General features: G+C 67.7%; 1 protein-coding gene across 3 annotated transcripts; it reads right to left on the reverse strand.

Moving 5' to 3' along the window:
- Positions 1–397: 397 nt before the first annotated feature.
- On the reverse strand, positions 398–13764 carry ANKRD39 (ankyrin repeat domain 39). Of its 3 annotated transcripts, XM_074940187.1 has the most exons (11): positions 13662–13764; positions 13346–13452; positions 12125–12328; positions 7164–7319; positions 6367–6498; positions 6051–6158; positions 4701–4799; positions 4341–4439; positions 3403–3501; positions 3067–3165; positions 398–2530 (listed from the first exon to the last, which is right to left on the reverse strand). In XM_074940187.1, the coding sequence occupies exons 1-11, from the start codon at positions 13753–13755 to the stop codon at positions 2429–2431; spliced, it is 1299 nt and encodes a 432-aa protein (XP_074796288.1). In that variant the 5' UTR covers positions 13756–13764; the 3' UTR covers positions 398–2428. The 3 variants fall into 3 exon arrangements, with proteins under 3 accessions (XP_074796288.1, XP_074796289.1, XP_074796290.1); XM_074940188.1 differs by lacking the exons at positions 12125–12328; positions 13346–13452; positions 13662–13764 and adding an exon at positions 9016–9050; XM_074940189.1 differs by lacking the exons at positions 398–2530; positions 3067–3165; positions 3403–3501; ... (3 more) ...; positions 6367–6498; positions 7164–7319 and adding an exon at positions 9518–11687.
- Between the last annotated feature and the right edge of the window lie 6089 nt (positions 13765–19853).

Raw genomic sequence — 19853 nt, forward strand, 5'->3', positions numbered from 1 at the left:
TCCCCTCCAGGGGGTGACCCACCTGGCACAGGGCAGGAAACGCCCATCCCAGGGCCCAGGCGAGTCACTTTCCCGCCCCACTCTGCGCCTTGCGGGAGTGAAAGGAGGTGCCCGGGCCGGGTGTTCTCCTGAAGCGGGGGGGCCGCTTGCTGGCACAGTTCATGCAGTGCTGCCCTGCGGTGGGGGGCGGGGAAGGGAGGGGGCTGTGAGCCAAGCGCCGGGTGCCCCTCCCCATGCTAAGCTGCCTTCTTCCTAAAATACCTGGCGTGACCCAACCAAGCTGAGATCCAGCCCCCTGTCTGCCCCACCTAGCGCAGCCCGCGCCCCTCCGCTGCCCTGGCACGGCGCCTGCGTAGCGAGGGCGAGCACAGACCATGCCACTGCTGCTGCTTGCCATGGAGCTTTATTCACTCGCCTCTGGGGCGGGGCCGGGCACCCGCAGGCCTGGAGCCCCCACTTGGGGGCTGCGGCCAGAGCAGATCCCGGCTGCACCAGCCTGCACCTGCTGCCTCCTTGTGCCTGTCCCGGCAGGCCTGGGGCCCAGGTGGGGCCACTCCGGGCAGGGGTGCAGGGACCGTTTCCTCGAGCCTTACCCCCCCCCCCCCGGCCCTGGGCGCAGGTTCCTTGCCCTCGCTGGAGCCTCTACCGGCCAGCGGGCCCTGCTCGGAGCACTGTGCAAAGGGGGGGCAGCCCTGTAGCAAGCCCACGCCGCTGTCTGCTACGCCCACGTTGCAGGCCCCGCCCCCCCCCGAGTGTGAACAGCTCCGTTGGCACCTGGGTACCGGTTCTGGCCAGGCTGCCTGTGCCAGCGGGGGTGAGATGGGGCACAGGGCCATGCTCCAGCAGCTTCCTGGGCACATGGAATCCAGCCAGGGCGACCCACATGCTCTCAGCCTGACCTGCAGCGCTGAGATGGCAGCCCACGGCTCAGAGCTGCCCGTGGGCTGGGTATGAACCCGGGGCACGCTGCAGCCCACCCGCTGCACTGCTAGGGGGTCCTGGAAGCTGGCTCCACTCACTGTTAGCCCCATTTTACACAGAGGGAAACTGAGGCAAGGGGCAGGACTCACCCAAAGCCAGCAGCAGAGAAGCAGGACCATCTGCCTCTTGGCCTGGGCACTTTTCCCCTAGTGCTGGGAGAAGGGCAAGGACCATGCTGGGCAGCCTGGGCACAGACAGGGTGTGGGTCTGGGTGCTGCCCGGCTCCAGGCTAACTGGCTGGAGAGTCATGGGTTCCTTGGCCCCCATCCTCCCTATCTGCCTTCCCCCGGGGCATCTCAACCAGCTTGGCTCCTCCTGGGACAGCAGCGCTCCGGGAACGGCCTCCAGGCAGGCCAGAGGGGGCCGTACCTGTCCTGTGCCAGGCTGTGAAGGGGGCACCCACCACCGCGTGAGCCATCAGCCATATCCTATCCTGCTGCTGTTCCCCGCTGGCTGGAGCCTGAGCCCAGGGGACGCTCATTGCTGTGGGGCTGGCTGCTGGGGGACAAGGGCAAGACTGGGTGCAGCCTGTCCCCTTGGCTATGGGGGCAGGGGGAGCAGCCGCAGGAGCCCTCAGGCACTAGTACAAGGAGGGGCCAGGCCCTGCCAGCCCATGGCGGGGGGGGGGCCTGCACACCCTTGGGGGGCAGCCATGGCCAGAAGCTGGGCCAGGGCACAGACTGACAGTGGGAGTGGCCGAGGGCAGGAGATTCCCCCCCAGCCAGGAAAGCCGCCTGCCTCCATCAGCCAGGAACCTGGGCTGGGACTGGGCCCTGCCGCCTCATCTCACTGCACCATGCTCTACCCCCAGGGCCAGGTCAGCCTCTCCCCGCAGTTAGGGGGCACCCCAGCCCAGCCCCATGCCTCCAGCTGACTGGGGTGCAGTGGGGGCTGTATGCTTAGGCCCCGGGGGCAGCCGTGTTCCCTACAGCACACAGCCTTGGGAAGGCTGCAGGGCTCGCCTGCCCAGAAGAGGGGAGGGGGTCAGGCCAGGGACAGGTGGGGGGTCAGCTCAGACCCCGGGGCAGTGCCTCTCCTTTTGCTGCTGGCCACAGAGAGATGAGTGGGGCTGAGAGAAACAGCAGGACTCCTGGCTTCATCATCAGCTCTTCCACTAACCAGCCATGGGCAAGGCTTAGCCCCTCCATGCCTCAGTTTCCCTCAGGGACGGCAAGTGACTCACCTGGGCAAAGGGAAGCATCCCCAGGGGACCAGGAATGGGGGAGCATCAGGGTCAATTCTCTGCCTAGGACCAACCTCACCCCACCCCAAGGGCACCGCTAGGATGCGGGGCACTGTCCCCAGGTTGGCGTCCCCTGGCTAGGTGTGGGAGCCATGTGAGGATGAGGACAGCCTGCAGGGGGCACGGGGTAGCTCAGGGCAGCGCCCTGGTCCCCCCCCCTTTGGTGGTCACGGCGGGGGGGGAATGAAGGCTGGTTCTGCTACATCAGTGCTGCCGCGGGGGGCGCTGCCGTTTGGCACACGCCTGCAAGGTTTGCCGGATGCCCCTCTGCCAGTCCTTCACCAGGTCCACGGGTCGCAGGGCCTCCTGCGGGGAGCCGACATTGTTAGGCTGCCGATGGGCACGAGCCCCTTCCCCAGCACTAGGCAAGGACTGGGACGCCACGGACCTGGCGCACACTACACGAGCAGTCCGGGGAGGGGGCAGAGCCTGCTGGCCAGGGCAGTGCTGTGCAGACAGCATGGGGCAGGCCTGGGGGGAGCTCTCCCCAGGGGATCCTGCAATCAGCCAAGACTCCCATGGGAGCAGGAACAACCGGGTTGAGGGGCTTGAGCAGGGCTCACAACACTCGTCCCATGTCTGAGCACGAGCTCCTGGCCACGATCCCAGAGCTGGGCTAGAACCCAGGAGTCCTGGCGCCCTGCCCCCGGGGATAGAACCCAGGAGTCCGAGCCCCCTCTTCAGGGTGTCATTGGTAGGGCACTGCCTGGGCTCCCGGCTGAGGGAGCCTCGCTCCGGGGGTGGCTGGTTTCTACCATTGGCTGCAGCCCCCCCAGGCTGGGCAGAGGGAGCCGCCCCTGCCCTCCCAGGCTGTCCCCGGGGGAGCCCCACACGGTACTCACCTGGTTCCGGACACTGAGATTGGCACCGTACATGAGCAGGGTCTTCACAGCCTTGAAGCGGCCCAGCCGGATGGCGTCATGAATGGGCGTGTCCCCCTCCTGCCAGCCAAAGGCACGGGCAGCTCAGCGGACAAGGGCACATGCCTGGCACTGCCCCCTCCCCTGCCCACGCACAGCCCTGCCCCCAGGCAGCTGGCCCTGTGCGGCACCCAGCCAGCCCAGGGTACAAGCCACAGCTCAGCGCCTGCTCCCTGCAGCATCAGCCAGGGCCCCCGCCCATGGCTCTGGGCCGTGCCCCGTGGAGCGAGGCTGGGGGCTCAGGCCCTGGGCCGCTACCTTGTCCTGGGCGTCAATCTCGGCCCCACAGGCGATCAGGTGCTCGGCGCACTCACAGTGCCCCGTCCGGACGGCCACGTGCAGCGCCGTGCTCCTCAGCTGCAGGGAAACGAGGGCCCGTTACCATGGCAACACACCCCTCCCCACAGCCCCCAATGCCCCGCTTCTAGCGCCACCCCCTCCCCGGGGTCATAGAATCATAGACTATCAGGGTGGGAAGGGACCTCAGGAGGTCATCTAGTCCAACCCCCTGCTCAAAGCAGGGCCAATCCCGTTTTTGCCCCAGATCCCTAAATGGCCCCCTCAAGGATTGAACTCACGACTCTGGGTTTAGCAGGGCAATGCTCAAACCACTGAGCAATCCCTCCCCCCTCCACAGCACGTTTGGGCAGGGAGCTCGGACCAGGCCCCAACCGGCACCACGGCCACCCTTACCTTTAACCTGGAGGGGCAGCTGGGGGCCCTGTCCGTTCCAGCGCCCCTGTTCCCTGGGGGGCGCACACCCCGCTGGACAGGGTGCTGGGCCTGTCTGGCCATGAGAGCCGGGCCAGGCCCAGAGCGGGGAGGGAGGTGCCGGCTGACCTGGACAGCTTGGTGCCAGCCCCTGTCTCCACTGATCCGGTTCACCCCTGCATCGCACCCCAGTTTAGGACAGGAAGTGAAGGGAAATAGAGGTGGGATGGAGTGATGTAGGGAAGGTGGCTGGACACAGAGTGAGAGCCAAGGAAAGGCTGGCATCAAAACGGGACCGAGAGCAGGGAAGGAGCCTGCCCCATCGGTGCAGGGAAACCCGCCCGCCCCCCCAGCAGAGCCCCCAGAGGGACCCCTGTGCCTTACCACAGGGAGCCATCAGCCACGCAGCCCGGCGAGCAGTACTCACGGCTGTGGCAGTGGGCCCCGGTGCTGCCCCCTCTCGGCTGCCAGCCCCAGCCCCTCACCTTGTCCCGCGTGGAGATCTTGGCTCCTCTGTCCAGCAGGCGTTTGAGAATCTCCAGGTGCCCCCCGCGGCAGGCCCAGAGCACGGGCGTGGCCTCCAGCTGGGCAGAGCGAAGGCAGAGTCAGGTGCCGGGGGGCCAGGGCACCGGGCTGCTCGGGGACACGGACCCTGGGCCCCAGGTCACAGCGCCCCGGGGGGCTGCGGGTCACCAGCGCTCATGCCTGGTTCTGAGAGTCTCTAGGTTTGCCAGCCCTTGGGAATGACTCACAGAGCAGGACCCGGGGGGCTCTGACCCCACCAAGCGCCCTGGCCATGGGACCCAGCAGGGGGACGGCTCAGTGGGCACCAGACGCTCGCTCACCATATCCCTGGGCTCCAGCCTGGCTCCAGCCGCCAGCAGCTTGTCCACGATGTCCGTGTGGCCCCGGAGGCAGGCCCAGTGCAGCGCCGTGCATCTGAACTGCAGCAGAGACCCGTGTCACCCAGCGCCAGGCGACCCCAGCTGCTCTCAGCGCTGGGTCCCCGCTGCCCTCCTGCCCTGGGCAGCGCAGCCCCAGCTCCCCAGGAGCCAGGCACCAGATCCTCCCTCCACGCACACACACACGCTCCGGGCGCTAGATCCCCCACCCCATGCTCCGGGCGCTAGATCCCCAGCCCCCACACACGCTCCTGGCGCTAGATCCACACACACACACACACACATATGCTCCGGGCACGAGGGAGCCAGCAGGTTCGAACCGCCGGAGGGCTCGGGCTCTGGAACAGCCCCCCATGGGCATTGCTGGCCAAACACCATCACGGGTTTGAAGCGCGTGCAGGACAAACAGACGAGAGGGGCCGTCGGGGTTTGGGACCATGGCGGGCTGGGCGGGTTGAACTCCCATGTGCCTAAAGCTCATGCTTCAGGTTCCAGCTGGCCCCCGCCAGGGTCAGGAAGAGATCCCCCCTCCCCCCAGTGTATTCTGGGAGGTTCAACAAGGGGCAGCCCCAGCTGGAGATGGGCCAGTGGGAAGTGCCAGGCTCTGCGGGGGCACCGGGCTCTCTCTGTCTCAGGCCCGGGGCTGGCCGGCTCTGGCTCAGACCCCCAGGTCTCCCTGGTGGCCTGGGACGGGTCAGGAAGAAATTTCCCCCAGGTCAGATGCAGGGACCTTGGGGGCTTGTCACCTTCCCCTGCAGCGTGGGGGGTGGGTCCCTTGCCAGGGTGTATCTCACGTCATCGTTCCCTGCCACTGCGGGGCACCGGGCACCTCAGTCCCTCCTGTTCTCCGCCTGGGACACATGCCAGCCCGGGCTCCCGAGGGCTGGGATCTGTGGTTGTTGGGTGCGTGGGTGCGGGTGGTCTGGGATATACAGGAGGGTCAGACTGGGTGAGCTGGTCCCTTCCGCCCTTAAGCTCTATGACACCCCCGTTCCGAGGCCCTGGATCCCCCACACACACACACGCGCGCGCTCCAGCTGCTAGATCACTGCCCCCCTCCCCCCCCCGCAAGGCTGGGCACACCCTCCCCAAGGCGCATTCTGCTGGGAGAGCCCAGCCAATCAAAGGCCCCAGCCGGATCCCCCCGGCCACGGGGCGTCAGCCCGAGCAGGGGACGTCCCGTGGCACCCGGAGGGGCTCAGCCGCAGGCTGGGCTTGTGGCGAGAACCAACCTCGCTCAAGGCACGTCCTGGGTTAAAGCCCCAGGACCCGCCCTTCCCCCAGCCCTCACACCTGGTCATGAGCATTGGGGTCCCCGCCGTCCGCCAGGTACTTGTCAATCGTGGGAACCTGGTTCTCCAGCACCGCCTGCAGGAACCCTGCAGCATCCACAGGCTCCGCCTAGGGCGGACAGGGAGGGGTGAGTGCCCGGGCAGTGCCCCCCCTCCCCCCGTTCCCCCGAGGGCTCCAGCCACCGCTGCAGAGGGGCAGAGCAGCCCCTGAGGAGGGGTCACTGGCTCCGGACTAGCGCAGCTGGCTGGGACCGAGTGATCTGAGCCCCCGGTGGCCTCGCTCCCATCCCGGGCCGGGCGGCAGGGACGTCGCTCACCGTCACGGCCGGCTCTGGCTCCTTGGGGCGGACCACCCGCGTCCGGCTCTTCTTGTGCTTCCGCAGTCTCACAATGTCCTCCAGGTCTTGGAGACTCTCCAGCCGCACCCGGGAGCTGTTGAGCGTCTCAAGCTGGCCGGGGCAGGTCAGAGAGCAGGTTAAGGCAGAGCCAGCAGTGCCTGGTGCCGGCACCAGCCGCCCAGGAGAGTGGACAGGACCTGGGGCCATGCCACACCCAGCTGGGGTTGTCCTGAGCACGGGACAGGAACTGGGCACTCGGTCCCCCCAGGGACATCTGGGCCCATCTGAGCTCCTGGCACAAACCCAGTTCAAGGGGGTCAGATTCTAAGACGAGGGGGGAGAGCTAGAGTCCCCCAGACACCTGGTTCCACCAGCCTAGGGAGACCACCGCTGAATTCTTCAGTGCTCTCCGCTGAGCGGGAGCCCAGCGCTGGGATGGCAGGGGCCGCGGGTCGGGAGTGAGGGGCACCACCAGAGAAAGGGGTGGGGGAGCCCAGGGCTGGGGCGTAAGAGGGCTGGGGGTCAGGATTGAGGGGCTCCAGCAGAGCTGGAGGGAAGCCCAGTGCTGGGACGGCAGGGGCTGTGAGTTGGGAGTGAGGGGCACCAAATGCCATTCTGGCCTTCCCAGAGCAGGACAAGCAAGCACAGAGTTCACAGAGCTAGACACCGGGACTGGGGAAAGACCCTATGGATCCTATAGGATCCTGTCCCCGGAGTCCCCTTGTGGCCACACCGCAGATGCACCCACCCCACCCTGCCAAGGGCCAGCAGCTCACCTTCTTCCTCCTCTCTTCCTTCACCTTCTGCTTCTCCTTGCTGACGGCATCCCGCACCCCGGCCACGCCGCGCCGCCAGCCCTCGGGCTCCTGCGCTGCTCCCCTCGCCAGCACCTCGAAGGCCCGCACCGTCCCCTCATACCTGTCGCCACTTACCTGGGGAGAAGGGGGGGGAGGAGAGGTAGAGGGCGGAGCCAGGGCATGAAATGTAGGAGATGGGGCATCCCCATGGGACATGGGGCCTTTCCCCTCTAGGGGGCACCGGCTGCCATCTGACCCCAGGGTGGGCAGGGACTGGCTGGCTCAGGGCGGCAGAGAATGGGACACGGGGCCTTTCCCCTCCAGGGACACTGGTTCCAGCCCCAGGGCTTGGACTGGCTGTCTCAGGTGGGCAGGGAATGGGACACGGGGCCTTTCCCCTCTGGGGGGTGCTGGCTCCCATCCAGCCCCAGGACGGAGACTGGCTGGCTCAGGGGGCAGGGAATGGGATGCACCTTTCAAACTTGAATTAAAACTCAGGGGGGATTAGTGAGGCCAGGCCTTCCCTACAGCTAGGAAAGAGTCACAGAGCAGGGGCGGCTCACAGCAGAGCGGGAGCCTGGCTCACAGAAGGACGCTGGGAGAGGAGGCTGGAAGTGCTCAGCCCGGCTCCCCATGACTAGCTCCGCGCTCCCCAGCTGGTGCCAAGTGCGGGGGTGGGAATGGGACATTCCCAGGTCGTTGGGCCCTTGGCAGGCCTGGCTCCGGGCTGCGCACGGCTCTCCCCGGATCACTCGCTCCCTGGCTGGCTGGGCCCTGCTCGCCCAGGGGAAGGGGGTGGCCAGTCCCTGCTCTGCCATCTCCCGTCATGGCTGCCCGGGCGCCCCGCTGGCTGCGGCTGGCATTCCGGCCGTGCACCTGTCCGAGCCCTGGGCAGCGTCAGCCCCTATTTATACCCCCTCCAGGGGCTGGGGCCCGCCTGAAATAAACAGCATGTGTGGTGGATGCTGCCCAAGAGCAAACAAGTGCCAACAAGCCTGCAGGGCCGGGGGCCAAGGGGCAGCAGGGGGTACCCAGCCCACCCTGGGGAGACCGAGCCAGCAACTCACAAAGCAACAGCCCAGTCCCACAGCGGCCTTGGCCCAGCCCAGAAGGGCCAGCGCAGGGGCCGCCCAAACAGCCCCCGCGGCACCGAGCACCAGCTCCCCCCACCCCCTCGTCCCTGGGGCTTTAGCCAGGCGCCAGACCCAGGCGAGTGGGGCGGCGCAAAGGGGATCCCACCAGACCCGCCGTGTAGGGACTGAGATCACAAGGGCAGGGGGTGACCCGGGGGCAGTGCCCCGTTCTGGGGGGATGGGGGGGCAAGCTCCCTGGCACAGTCCCCTGCATCCCCCCAAGGGCTCAGCTACAACTCCACAAACCCACCCCCCACCTGCCACGTCACCGCAATGGGGGGCGGCAGCCCAGTGGGGCCCCCAGCCGGGTCTGGCCCCAGCAAAGCCACAGCCCAGCGCCCTGGAGACCTCCGGGTTGACACACGACGCTGCCGCCGGGAGCAGACATTTGCCCCAGAACCAGCCCCCCCGCCCCCCGGACACGGGGTTAATCCAGAGGCCCCCTCCCCCCACCTAAGGAGAGTGCAGCTGGGACCGCCCCGCCCCCAGCCTTGGCCCGCAGACCAGGGGGTGCTGCGCACGCCCCGCGGACGGGGCTTGGGCCAATGCAGCCACCTCTGGGGTGAAGCGAACCCGCCGCCCTGGACGACCCAAGGGCTCCGGCCGGGCCCAGCAGCGCGGCGCCCCCGTGTCCCGCACGGCTCCCCGGGCTTTGCCACCCCCCGGCCCCGCCACGAGCCGGGGCACCCCCCGCTCACCAGCTGCTGGACGCTGATGAGCTCCATGGTCCGCCCGCGCCCGGCTCGCCCCACCCCGCTGCTTTTATCCCAGCGGCGGGTCCGCCCCCCACCCCCTGCGCCGGCCCGCCCCAGAGCGAAGGGAGCGGGGCGGGGCCCACAGGGCCCTGCCATGGGGTGCCCTGGCCGGGCAACGCTCCCCGGAGAGCCCCGGGAACAGCCCTGAGCCCTTCTAGCGCCCCCACCCCCTCAGAGCCCGTTGCCAGCAGCCATCCCCCCCCCCCGTCCCCAGCGGGGACACTGAGGCACAGAGCTGGGGCAAAGGCCTGGCCGAGGCAGGACTAGAACCCAGCTCTCCTGCCGTGCTAGGCTGGCAGGGAACCCCCCAGCCACGCTGCCCCTCGGCCTCCCCCGTGCCTCAGCACCAGGGAGCCCGGCAGGGGACCAGCGCAGGACCCGGGGCAGGGAGCAGGCATCTGCCCCACCAGCGGCTAGCGGGACGATGTGCCCAGCCCAGCCCCCAGGAGCCCGCCTTGGCCCAGCCCCCTGTGCCAGGCGCCGCACAGGCACAGAACAGAGAGGGTCCCTGCCCCACACTGCTCCCATCTCCGCGTAGGCTCGTCAGGGTGAGTTTGTACAAAAAAGGGACGGTGCAATTGGTGAGGGATTTATTATGAATTTCTGCCCTGCCCTGCCAGCATGTCCCCCACCCCCCAGAAACAGGGCACTTCCCAAAGACACTGCACACTGCAGGGAGTGGGGGCTCAGCAGGGGGCTGGCCCTAGTGTGGCACTAGGGGGCGCTGTGCTGCAGGGAGTACAGTGGGCGCTCAGTAGGGGGCGCTCTCCCCTGTAGGTCAGGGCTGGCACTAGGGGGCGCTGTGCTGCAGGGAGTACAGTGGGTGCTCAGCAGGGGGCGCTCTCCTCTGTAGGTTAGGGCTGGCACTAGGGGGCACTGTGCTGCAGGGAGTACAGTGGGCGCTCAGCAGGGGGCGCTCTCCCCTGTAGGTCGGGGCTGGCACTAGGGGGCGCTGGGCTGCAGGGAGTACAGTGGGCGCTCAGCAGGGGGCGCTCTCCCCTGTAGGTCGGGGCTGGCCCTGCTGCCTGAGGCTCAGCGTCCACCTCCCAGCCCCTGGGCCTGCCCTCCATGCAGCTTCCACTGACCACAGCTTGGGGGGCTCCGCTGGACCCTCCCTGGGAGACAGGGCAGCCCCCCATTCCACCTCCGCTTAGCACTGGGGATGGGTGGGAGGGGTGGCTCTCTGTGGGCCTACGGTTGGGGGGGTTCCTTTAGCATGGGGAGGGGGGAGTAGAAGAAGCCACCCTGCCCCAGCCAGATCACTGTGCAATAGATGGGGAGGGGTCTGGGCTTCCCTTCCCCTTTTTCCCCTTTGGTCCCCTCCAGTCCAGCTGTGAGCAAGTGGGGAGGATATGTTTGCAGGACCCCAACCCCAGCCTGCTTCCTGCTGGGGCGGTGAGGGGGTGGAGCGGGGCGGAACAGCAAGGGGATAGAGGAGCGGGCAACACAGGGCAGGGGTCGGCACTAACCTGTCTTCCCCAGCAGAGGGCAGGACCCCAGAGACCAGCCCCTCGGGACACACGGACATGGCAGGGGACTAGGTGGGGAAGAGTTAATGGTGGGGAAGCCCGACATCCTGGCACCAGATCCTTGGGGGGCTCCGGTTCCCCAGCCCAGTACCAAGGACTGAAATAGCTCCGCGAAGGGGGACAACCTATCTGAGCCCCCCCATCTCCCCCAGCTCAGGGTTGCGGGCACAGAGAGGAGCCCACGGCAGCCCTAGCCACGGTGCCAGGCCAGAAATCCCAGCAGACACTGCCTGGCACCGCGCTGCCATCTGCTCTGGGCACGGAGCAGGCCACCGGCCTTCACCCCAGCCAGACTCCTCCTCCCAGGGGATGTGAGCCTGCAGCCCCTGCCGGACGGGGTCCGTGGTGCCCAGCACAGGGGACCAGCCCACGCCTGTCTCTCAATGCCCACAACCAACATGGCTGCCTCAGCTTCCCGCCAGCCGTGTGGCCCTGGGAGCCTGGCTCAGGCCTGGGCAGTGGTGCCTGGCTCACGCAGAGGGCTGGACACAGGCCCCTGCCCACCAGAGGCCCACCCCGCCGCCAGCCACTGCAGCTGCCTGAGAGCGGAGCCGGCAGCCTCTTCCCTGCCTTCGGAGGCCCGGTCAGCACGTCGGGAGCCCCCTGGCTCCGGTTGTCCTGCCGTCTCGCTGGACTCCCCTTGATCTCAGCCCCCGAACGTGGCTCCCCGCAGCCAGTGACACGTACAGGGTTTATAGCGGTTCCCTCCTTTTCCCTGCCCAGCTGTGCCCGTTCCCCTCTCCCGCCACAGGCTCCCCAGAGCAGCCGCCCAGTGGGGCGTGCGCCCAGATCACCCCAGGGCTGCACGCTCAGGGACAGCTCGGGAGAGGCCTGCGGCCGGAGGGCCCAATGGCAGCACCGGCTGCAATCCCGCAGCAGGCCAAGAGGGGGAGACAAAGCACAGAGCGCCCTGGGGCGGCGCCACCCCGCCATGCGCTGCCCTCAGGGCTCCAGGAGGTCCCGCAAGGCACCGCTGCCGGGGACCAGGTCACGTGCGCTCCTGGCCCTCCTGTCCCGGACGCCCTTCAGCCCCGGGCTGTGCCGCAGCAAGAGCTCACAGAGCTCACGGTGGCCTCGCTCGGCGGCCTGCGAAAGGAGAGCAGGAGTGAGGCAGGGCGCGCGCTCCCGTGGTGCAAGGGGCAGGGTACGGCACGGACCCTAAGGGAGTATTCGCTCGACCAGGATGCCCGTGGAGGAAGGAGACGTCTCTTGTCAGCAAAGGGGAGAGAACCAGGGCCCAGCTGGGGCGCAGGACAGGGCGCTGACTCTGCAGCCCACAGCCTCCCAGCGAACCACCTCGGCCCTGGGGCCCGGGAACAGAACCTGCAGCCCGCGGCTGCGCAAACAGGACCTTCCCGGCTCCAGGCATGGAGTGGCATTGTCCGCTCCAGCCAGCAGAGGGCGAGCGACACACCTGCTGGGGCAGGTCTGCCTGCAGGGGGCAGTGCTGTGCACTGAGACCCCCGCCCGCAACAGGGAACCACAAGGGGACAGCGGGGGGGGGAGGGGCCCCAGCCCCGCACCTTATGCAAACTTGTCATGCCGTCGTCATCCACGATGCCGGGGTCGGCTCCGTGGGCCAGCAGCAGCCTGGCCACGTCCACGTGGCCGCAGTAGCTGGCTCGGTGCAGGGCGGTGGCCCCACCGTGGGTCTGGGCGTTGCACCGGGCCCCACTCTGCAGCAGGAACTGGCAGACGGCTCCGTGCCCGTTGCGGCTGGCGTAGTGCTTTGAAACACAGGGAAGAGGGCACCTCAGGAGCCGCCTCTGCGCGCTCAGCTCCTTCCGCCCCCCACGCCTCAAAGTGCTCTGCCCACCCAGCCCCGGGACGCCTCGGTCCGCCCTAAAGCGCAGCTGGCTCTGGGGAGGGACACCATGATCCCAGCCCAGCTCGCAAGACAAGCTTCCAGGGGAACTGACTATTTAAGAACCTCCATTTAATCCCCCACCCAAGCCATGGCATTTTAGCACCAGGCAGGGCACGGGCACACAGCTCTTGTCCCGAGTTCAAACTCTGGGCTCAGCCCTACGGCCTTGGGTAAGTAACGCTCGCCCGCTCTCCCCCAGGGGAACGGCATCCCCTAGGGAATCCCACCAGCCCTCCACCACGAGACCCCCCAGCCAAGCCCTCGTTAAATCCCAGGCCTTGTCTACACGCAGACGTCACACCGGTGAGAGCGGAGCCTAGTGGGTGCGAGCCGTGTGGCCTGCATGGGCCCAGCCCCGGGGGCTCCCCTTGGACCTGCGCTCAGGCAGGTGGCCACGGATTGAAGAGCGTCCACACACACAGAGTGCGCCAGGTTAGCTGTCTGGGGTCAACCTCCTCTCTAGCTAAGCTGGCACCGGGGGGGGGGGGGGGCGATGAGGTCACAAGGCTGGATCCCATCCCTGCCTCCCCTTTGAGCCCAGCTGGCTGGCACCCTGGCCACTGGCTGCCGGGAACCCCGGGCACCGGCTGCCGGGAACCCCACAGGCTCCGTGCCCTCCTGCCCTTTCCGTGGCCACCGGCGTGGGGCTGAGCCACGGGGCGGTTATGTCTTCCCGGGGGACGGAGCTTTCCACCGAGCTTAGCCCTGGCCCCACGGGGGCCCCCACCCCTGAACCCCTCCCCCATCTCCCCCTGCCCCAGGCCGGCCGGTCACAGGAGCCGGGGCCCAGCACGCTTGTGTCAGCCTTACCCTGCCCCAGGGACGCACCAGCCCCGTCCCCCCCGAAGGGCCTGGGGGGCCCGGCCGAGGCACGTACCAGGGCGGTGTAGCCGGCCAGGTCGGGCTGGCTGGGATCCACCCTCTTCTCCACCAGGAGCCTCCGGACCCGCCCCAGGTCCCCGTCCAGGGCGGCCGACCAGACCCCTAGAGAGAGAGGCGAGATCTGGGGCCCGGGCGTGGGGGAGGGGCCAGCCCCCCCGGACCCCCCCACCCCATCCGCCCCGCCAGCCACAGCCCCCGCCCTGCCCCCCAGCCGGGCTCCGGCACCCGGGCCGCCCCGCGGGGCCGATCTTCACCCGCTGCCCGGGGCCGGGGGGGCGGGACCGGTCCCTGCTCCCCCCCCACCCTGGTACCTCGCTCGAAGTCCATCTCCGCCGCGGTCTGGTGCGCGCCGGGCACGGCCGGCCCGTGGGGGCAGCAGGAGCCGGGGGGCCCCGAGGAGGCCATGGGGGCCCCGATCCCGGATCCCCGGGCCGCCGCCGCCGCCTGCGGGGGAGGGTCGGGTCCGGGCAGCGGGAACCAGCCTCGGCCCCTCGCCGGCCTGGGCTGGGCGCAGCCCCGTTTCCAGTCCCCCGGTTCCGGTTCCGGTTCCGGTTGGCGCCCGTCGACCCGCGGGCGCCGAGATCCCCGCCCGGGCCGGTTCCCCGGGCGCGCTGGCAGCGCGGAGCCGCCAGGGGGCGCCCGAAGCGCAGAGTCCGGGCGGGGGCGCGGGCGAGGGGCGCAGCTGGGCCCGGCTCCGCTCCCACGTGCGCCCGGGGGGCCCCGAGCCCGGCTCCCCCTCCACGGGCCCGGGGGCAGCCCGGCGGTGCCAGGCCGGCCGCGCTGCCCGGGGCCTGAGTTCGGCAGGGGCCGGCCTCGCCCGCGGCTGGACCGGGGCATGACCCGCAGGACGCTGGCCCCGGGCAGCGCGGGATGCAAAGAGCCACCCTGGTGCCAGGCTGGGGGTCTGAGACCTCCAGCCCCGCCGCTGCTCCTGGCCCCGGGGTTCCTGCTGGCGCGGGGGGTGTCCTGCCCCGCACGTCCTCCCCCCACGGCCACTCTCCCACAGCGCTGCCACGGCTGAGGTACAAAACCGGGAGCTGCAGGACCCTCCTGAGCCCGTCGCCGTGTGCCCTGGGCACCTGGCAGGTTTCCGGGTCAGCAACCTCGGAAAGGGGCCGATGCTGGAGAGCCTGGCAGGTGGCAGCCGATCTCCCCGCTGCCTGTGAGGGGCACCCAGGAAACACGGTGGCACCGGGGTGGGGGGGCTGCACAGTAACCCAGGCAGGGGCTTTGATCGGGTTGGAACCCTGCACCCCCACCTTTGCTCCAGACACTCAGGTCCCAGCAGGTCTCAATGGGGATGGAGGAGAGCTCCTCCCCACCATGCCAAAGGACAGTGCTAGGATTTGGGCAAGCCCCTCTCACTAGCCCCCCACCCCAAAGCACCAGGCGTCCACACTGCTTGGGCCGAAGCCAGCCTTGGGGTCAGCATCAGGCAGAGCCCAGCTTAGGGGCCTGGAGACAAGTGGGCCCCAGAGCTCCAAGGGGAGCAGGGGAGGCCCCTCTAATTTACAGCTTCCCCCCACCTCCCTCTGCTCTCCTGCCCTGCAGACCCATGGCACAAGCCCCACGCCCAGCCCCTTTCCTTTGGGAGGTCACTCTGCAGCTCCCAGTCAGCTGTTTCCCCCCACCCGCCGGAGCAGGCCATGCCCATACACCTGATCCGTCCAGGTGGCTGCATTACAGCCTGTCCTTGGCCTCCCTCCAGAGCAGGATCCCAACCCTGCCAGCAGCGCTCCCAGCTCACGGAGAGACGTGCTAGAGAGCCATGCAAATGCCCCACCAGCCAGCCCTGGCTGAAGGGGGAGCTCCAGCCCCGCAGCCCTTGGCCTCCCAGCTGTGGCAGCCCTGCCGATCAGTGTAAATTACCAGGGGGAGGGTTGGGATGGCCCAGCTCACTGAATGCACACCACCACCAGATGGGCCTGAGTCAAACACGGTGGGGCGGCTCAGATCCGCCCCAGGCTTCTCCCCAGTGGGACAAGGCCCAGGCCCCATGGTTCTTGTAGCATGGGCCTTATCCCATCTGGCCGGTGACCTCTGGGGCACGCAGGGAGTGGCTTGTCCTGTGCAGGGTCAGCAGCCATTGGCGTGCTGTGGTAACCCCACGTGAGGTGGGGTTCCCAGGCAGGGCAGTCCCTCCCAGCGTCCTGGCTGGCACCCTCTGCAGCCGTCGCCCAGTGCTCCCCGCACACTGCCCAAGTGCACCCTGAAATTAACCCACTAGCCTTCCCATTAGGGGAGAGCCCTGACCCCAAATGACAGGCAGCCCTGGCCAGATGCAGCCTGGGTGCCTGTCATTTTGGAGCTCCTTGGCTTAATTACAGCCTCTGTTCAGAACCGTGGGCTGCTGCTCACATCCGGCGCTGGCGTGGCCCAGCCAGGCCCTCTGATTGCAGCCCGGGGTGAGCGGGAGGCCAGGCAGCCGCTTGCTCGGAGCAGGTCCCCCTGACATGGAGCCCTGGGGGAAGGTGTGGTGGTTGCAGAGATGGATTGGGGCACAGGTTCAATTCTCAGCTCATCCGTGGACTTGCTGGGTGACCCTGGGCCAGTCACTGCCCCCCGCCTCAGTTTCCCCCTCTAGAATAGGGCTAATGAATCTTCCCCGTCTCTCTGGTCTACATGGCTTTGGGCAGGCTCTGTCTCTCACTCTGTGTTTGCGCAGGGCCTGGCTCAGCCAGCCCCTGATCTCCCCCGGGACCGCGAGGTGCAGCTGTAATTCAGCTGTGCGGGGACTTCACCTTGGGGTTGAGCTAATGCTGGAGAGGGAGGAAGGCCAGCCCGGGAGCTCTGTGTCCTGGGTGCAGGCTGGATTGCGACGGATCCCAGCGGATGGCCTTGGCGGGGGTGCCAGGTATACGCCAGCCGTGTCTGGTCCATGGCGCACTGCAAGCTGGTCTGCTGGAAGCTGGCTGGGTAAGAGCGCCGCAGGCTCTGGAACTGGGCTGGGCCCTTCTCCGGTCAGTGGTGTTACCGGTACCTGCTTATCCCCCCTGCTGGAGCCTGCCAGGCCCCTCTCACGGTGCCCGGGAGGGGCAGGGAACTTGGCCCCCCAGGTGCTGCATGCAGGTGCCAGCTGCTCCACATGGCAACAGGCCAGTGCAGCTTGTTGACTAACGATTTCCCACAGGGCCAGCAACGTGCCAGCCGGGACAGGAGGGCCGAGCGACGCATTGTGGGTACTTTGCGGGCAGTTCCAGCCCATTGTAAACAAGAGACGCTTCTCAGGAGGTGGCTGCAAAGGGGGGGGGGGAGAATCTTTCAGGGGGGAGGGATCTCTCAGTGGTTTGAGCATTGGCCTGCTAAACCCAGGGTTGTGAGTTCAATCCTTGAGGGGGCCATTTAGGGATCTGGGGCAAAAATTGGGGATTGGTCCTGCTTTGAGCAGGGGTTGGACTAGATGACCTCCTGAGGTCCCTTCCAACCCTGATAGTCTATGATTCTATGATCCCTCCCTGAGGGCCCAGGCCCCTGGCTGAGACCCAGCTGCACCCATAGGCCTGAATCGCCAGGGTGACGCTCCCCCGTGGGCCACCAGCAGCTCTGGGGTGGGCTGGGAAGAGCCCAGAGGGGAAGGATCTTCACTGGGCACATTCCAGCCGTTTCTTGCTGGCCCAGCGCAGGTCCCCAGCCGCCCCCGGCAGCTCTCAGCCTTCCGGGGAGCCCTGGCATTGCGGGGCCATGAGGAAAGGGAGACGAGCCATTCCCCCCGCCAGGAAAGGGCCAGCCTGGAGAGATTGCACCTGTCCCGGGGCCACAGGAGGAGGTTGTTCTTCCCTGGGGCTGGCTGTGCTGGCATCGCCACCCAGGTTCCCATTGGGGCTTGCGGGGGAGCGGCTGGCTGGTGCAGGGGGATCTGGCCTTTCCCACAGCGAGCCGCAGCACTTGCCCTGCCGTAGCCTGACGGTGACGTGCCAGCAGCCAGGCCCTGCGTCAGCTTCCCATTAATTGCAGGGCTGCATAACCCTGCCCCGAGGAGCTGCCCTTTCCCAGGCTGGGAAGCCGGGGCCATGAGAGCGGAGCTGGGCTCCCCCCAGGAGCTGCCTCTCCCTTGAGCCTAATTCCTCCAGGGGAAACAACCTTACAGGGCAGTGCCAGGAAGGAGAGGCCAGACGGAGCCTGCCCCCGCCACGGAGTCACTGATTCACCTGGGACACACAAGATTGCCACTGAGTGGAAGAACTGAGACTAGAACCCAGGAGTCCTGACACTCTGCCCTAACCACTAGTCTGTGCTTCTTCCTGGAGCCTGGCATAGAACCCAGGAGTCCTGACTCCTAGCCCTGTTCCAACCCCTAGCCATGATTGCGCCAACTCCTCCGGGCAGGGGGGACTCAAAGCACTTTGCAAAGCTGAGTCAGTATTGTTAGTCCTGGTTCACAGCTGGGGAAACTGAGGCACAGCAAGGGGAAGGGACTTGCCCAAGGTCAGCCAAAGTCAGTGATGGAGCTGGGGATAAACCCCAGGAGTTCTGACTGTCTCTCCTGTGCTAATCACTACAGCGCACACCCCTCCCAGCACAGGGAACAGAACCCAGGCGTCCTGATGGCCAGCCCCATGCTCTAACCATTAGACACGATTGCTGCTGTATCTTTCCTCCTTATGAAGCTTCTTCCTGCGTGGGGTGTGCGTGAAGGAACAAGCGCCCCAGGCCTGTGTGGGTCCAGGGGACCTGCCCCGTCAGCACAGTTGAATGGCCCAGCAACATCCATCTCTGCGTGGGGCCAAGGTCTAGGGGCAGCAGGGTGGGAGGAGCAGGCTGGCCAGAGAAGCCATGGAGAGAACACGGACCCTTGGCGCTTTCCTGTGAGGCCAGGGGGGCTCTGCAGCCCCATTTCCCATAATCAAGCATAATCACTGCGTCTCCATTGGGGACTGGGCCCAGCCCCACTGAGCCAGGCACCAGTGCTGGGAAAACCTGTGACCCTCTCCCCGGGCCTGACCCCATCTCCCTCCCCCAGCCCTGCCAGCTGGACAGCGGCCAAGCTGCGCTCCAGGGAGGGCCTGGCCGCCAGGATTCCCAGCGCTGCCCCCTGCGCTCGGCGGGGACAGCTGGGCAAGGCTGGGAACGCGCCCGGCGCTCTCATGGGACACTTATTTTCCCAGCCTAGCTCGTGTGTGTTTTCCTTAGTGGGCGGCCCTGGGCTGGGTCTGACGCACGCTCGTGCGTCTCTGCTCGCTCGGGGCCCGGGGCTCCGTCACGTTCCCCCCTCCCCCCCACAGAGCAGTGCCGGGGTCCCGCTGGCCGCAGGCCCCATGGCAGAGAGGGGCAGGAGACTGGAATGGGAACCACACACTGAGGCAGCAGAGGGCGCTGCAGCCCCTGGCCAGAACCCCAGTGTCCCCAGGAGTGCAATATTGGGGGGGGGGCACTGAATTCATTAACCTTTGCAAGGGGGGGAGGGTGCCCCCAGATGGCACCAGGTGCCCCTGCCCCTCCCCAGCACCCGATGGCTTGACCCGGGCTGGGGTCTCCCCAGAAACACCCCTCTGCCTGTTGTCCCACCCGCCCCAGAACCCCAGCAGGCAGAGGGGTGATCTGCCTGCCGAGGGGCTCCGCCCACCCTGGGGCAGCCCCGTGGGAAGGTTGCCCCTTGGAGGGCTGGTGGGGAGCTGCCCAGCCCCGGGACACGCCGCTGTTACACAACCTGCTTCCCAGAAGTTCTCGTCAGGGCAGGAAGATAAAGGGCCAGTGAGGACGTGCAAAGGCAGAGCCACCACGGCCCGGCACAAAGCCCCCCTCGGGTCCAGGGAGCGGCCCGTGGGAGCCTGCCGCGGGCCCCTGGCATGGCCACCACCAGCTGGGGGCTCTGAGAGCAGGCCCAGCAAAACCCCACTGGCAGGGCCCAGTGTACACAGACAGCCACGCTGGGGGGGCCCTCATTGGGAGGGTGAGGGGTGACCTGGCATCAGGACACAGCTCCGCCCCCAGCATACACCCTTCTGTCCCACAGCCCGGGCTTCCTGGCAGCTCCTGCCTCCCTCCCACTCCTCCTTGACATCCCCCAGCCACTGTGCAGCTGGCAAGGGCCCAGCATGGCCACATCCGCTGTGCTGCACGCCTGGAGCAGGGTGTAGGCCCTCGCATGCCCAGAGGCAGGGACCTACCCCAGCCACCTGCTCGGAGGCAGGACTAGGAGTCAGGGCTCCTGGGTTCTCCTCTTCGTTTGGTTGCTCACAGGCTGGGTGGCCTGAGCTGGCTTTGCCTCGGTTTCCCCAGCTGTAAGGGGTGGGTGGAAGGAGCAATGCTACGCTCCCGGGAGGATCAGTTATGAGGGAAGCGGTTTGGGCAGCTCTCCAGCTATGGAGGGAGGGGGTGATGGCCCATGCACACCCCCCTTTGCTGGCTCCGCTTTCTCCAGCTGTTTCCGGTAATTAATTAGCAAGGACGTGGCGCCAGGCCTGGAGAGCGTGTCCTGGTGCTGCATGGCCATGGGAAGGAGCCGCCCGGCCAGGAAGGGAGGGGAAGGCCTCCCTGCACCACAGGAGGGGATGGACCCTCTC

Source organism: Natator depressus, chromosome 26 (genome assembly GCF_965152275.1).
Source record: "Natator depressus isolate rNatDep1 chromosome 26, rNatDep2.hap1, whole genome shotgun sequence".
NCBI classification, from domain to species: domain Eukaryota; kingdom Metazoa; phylum Chordata; order Testudines; family Cheloniidae; genus Natator; species Natator depressus.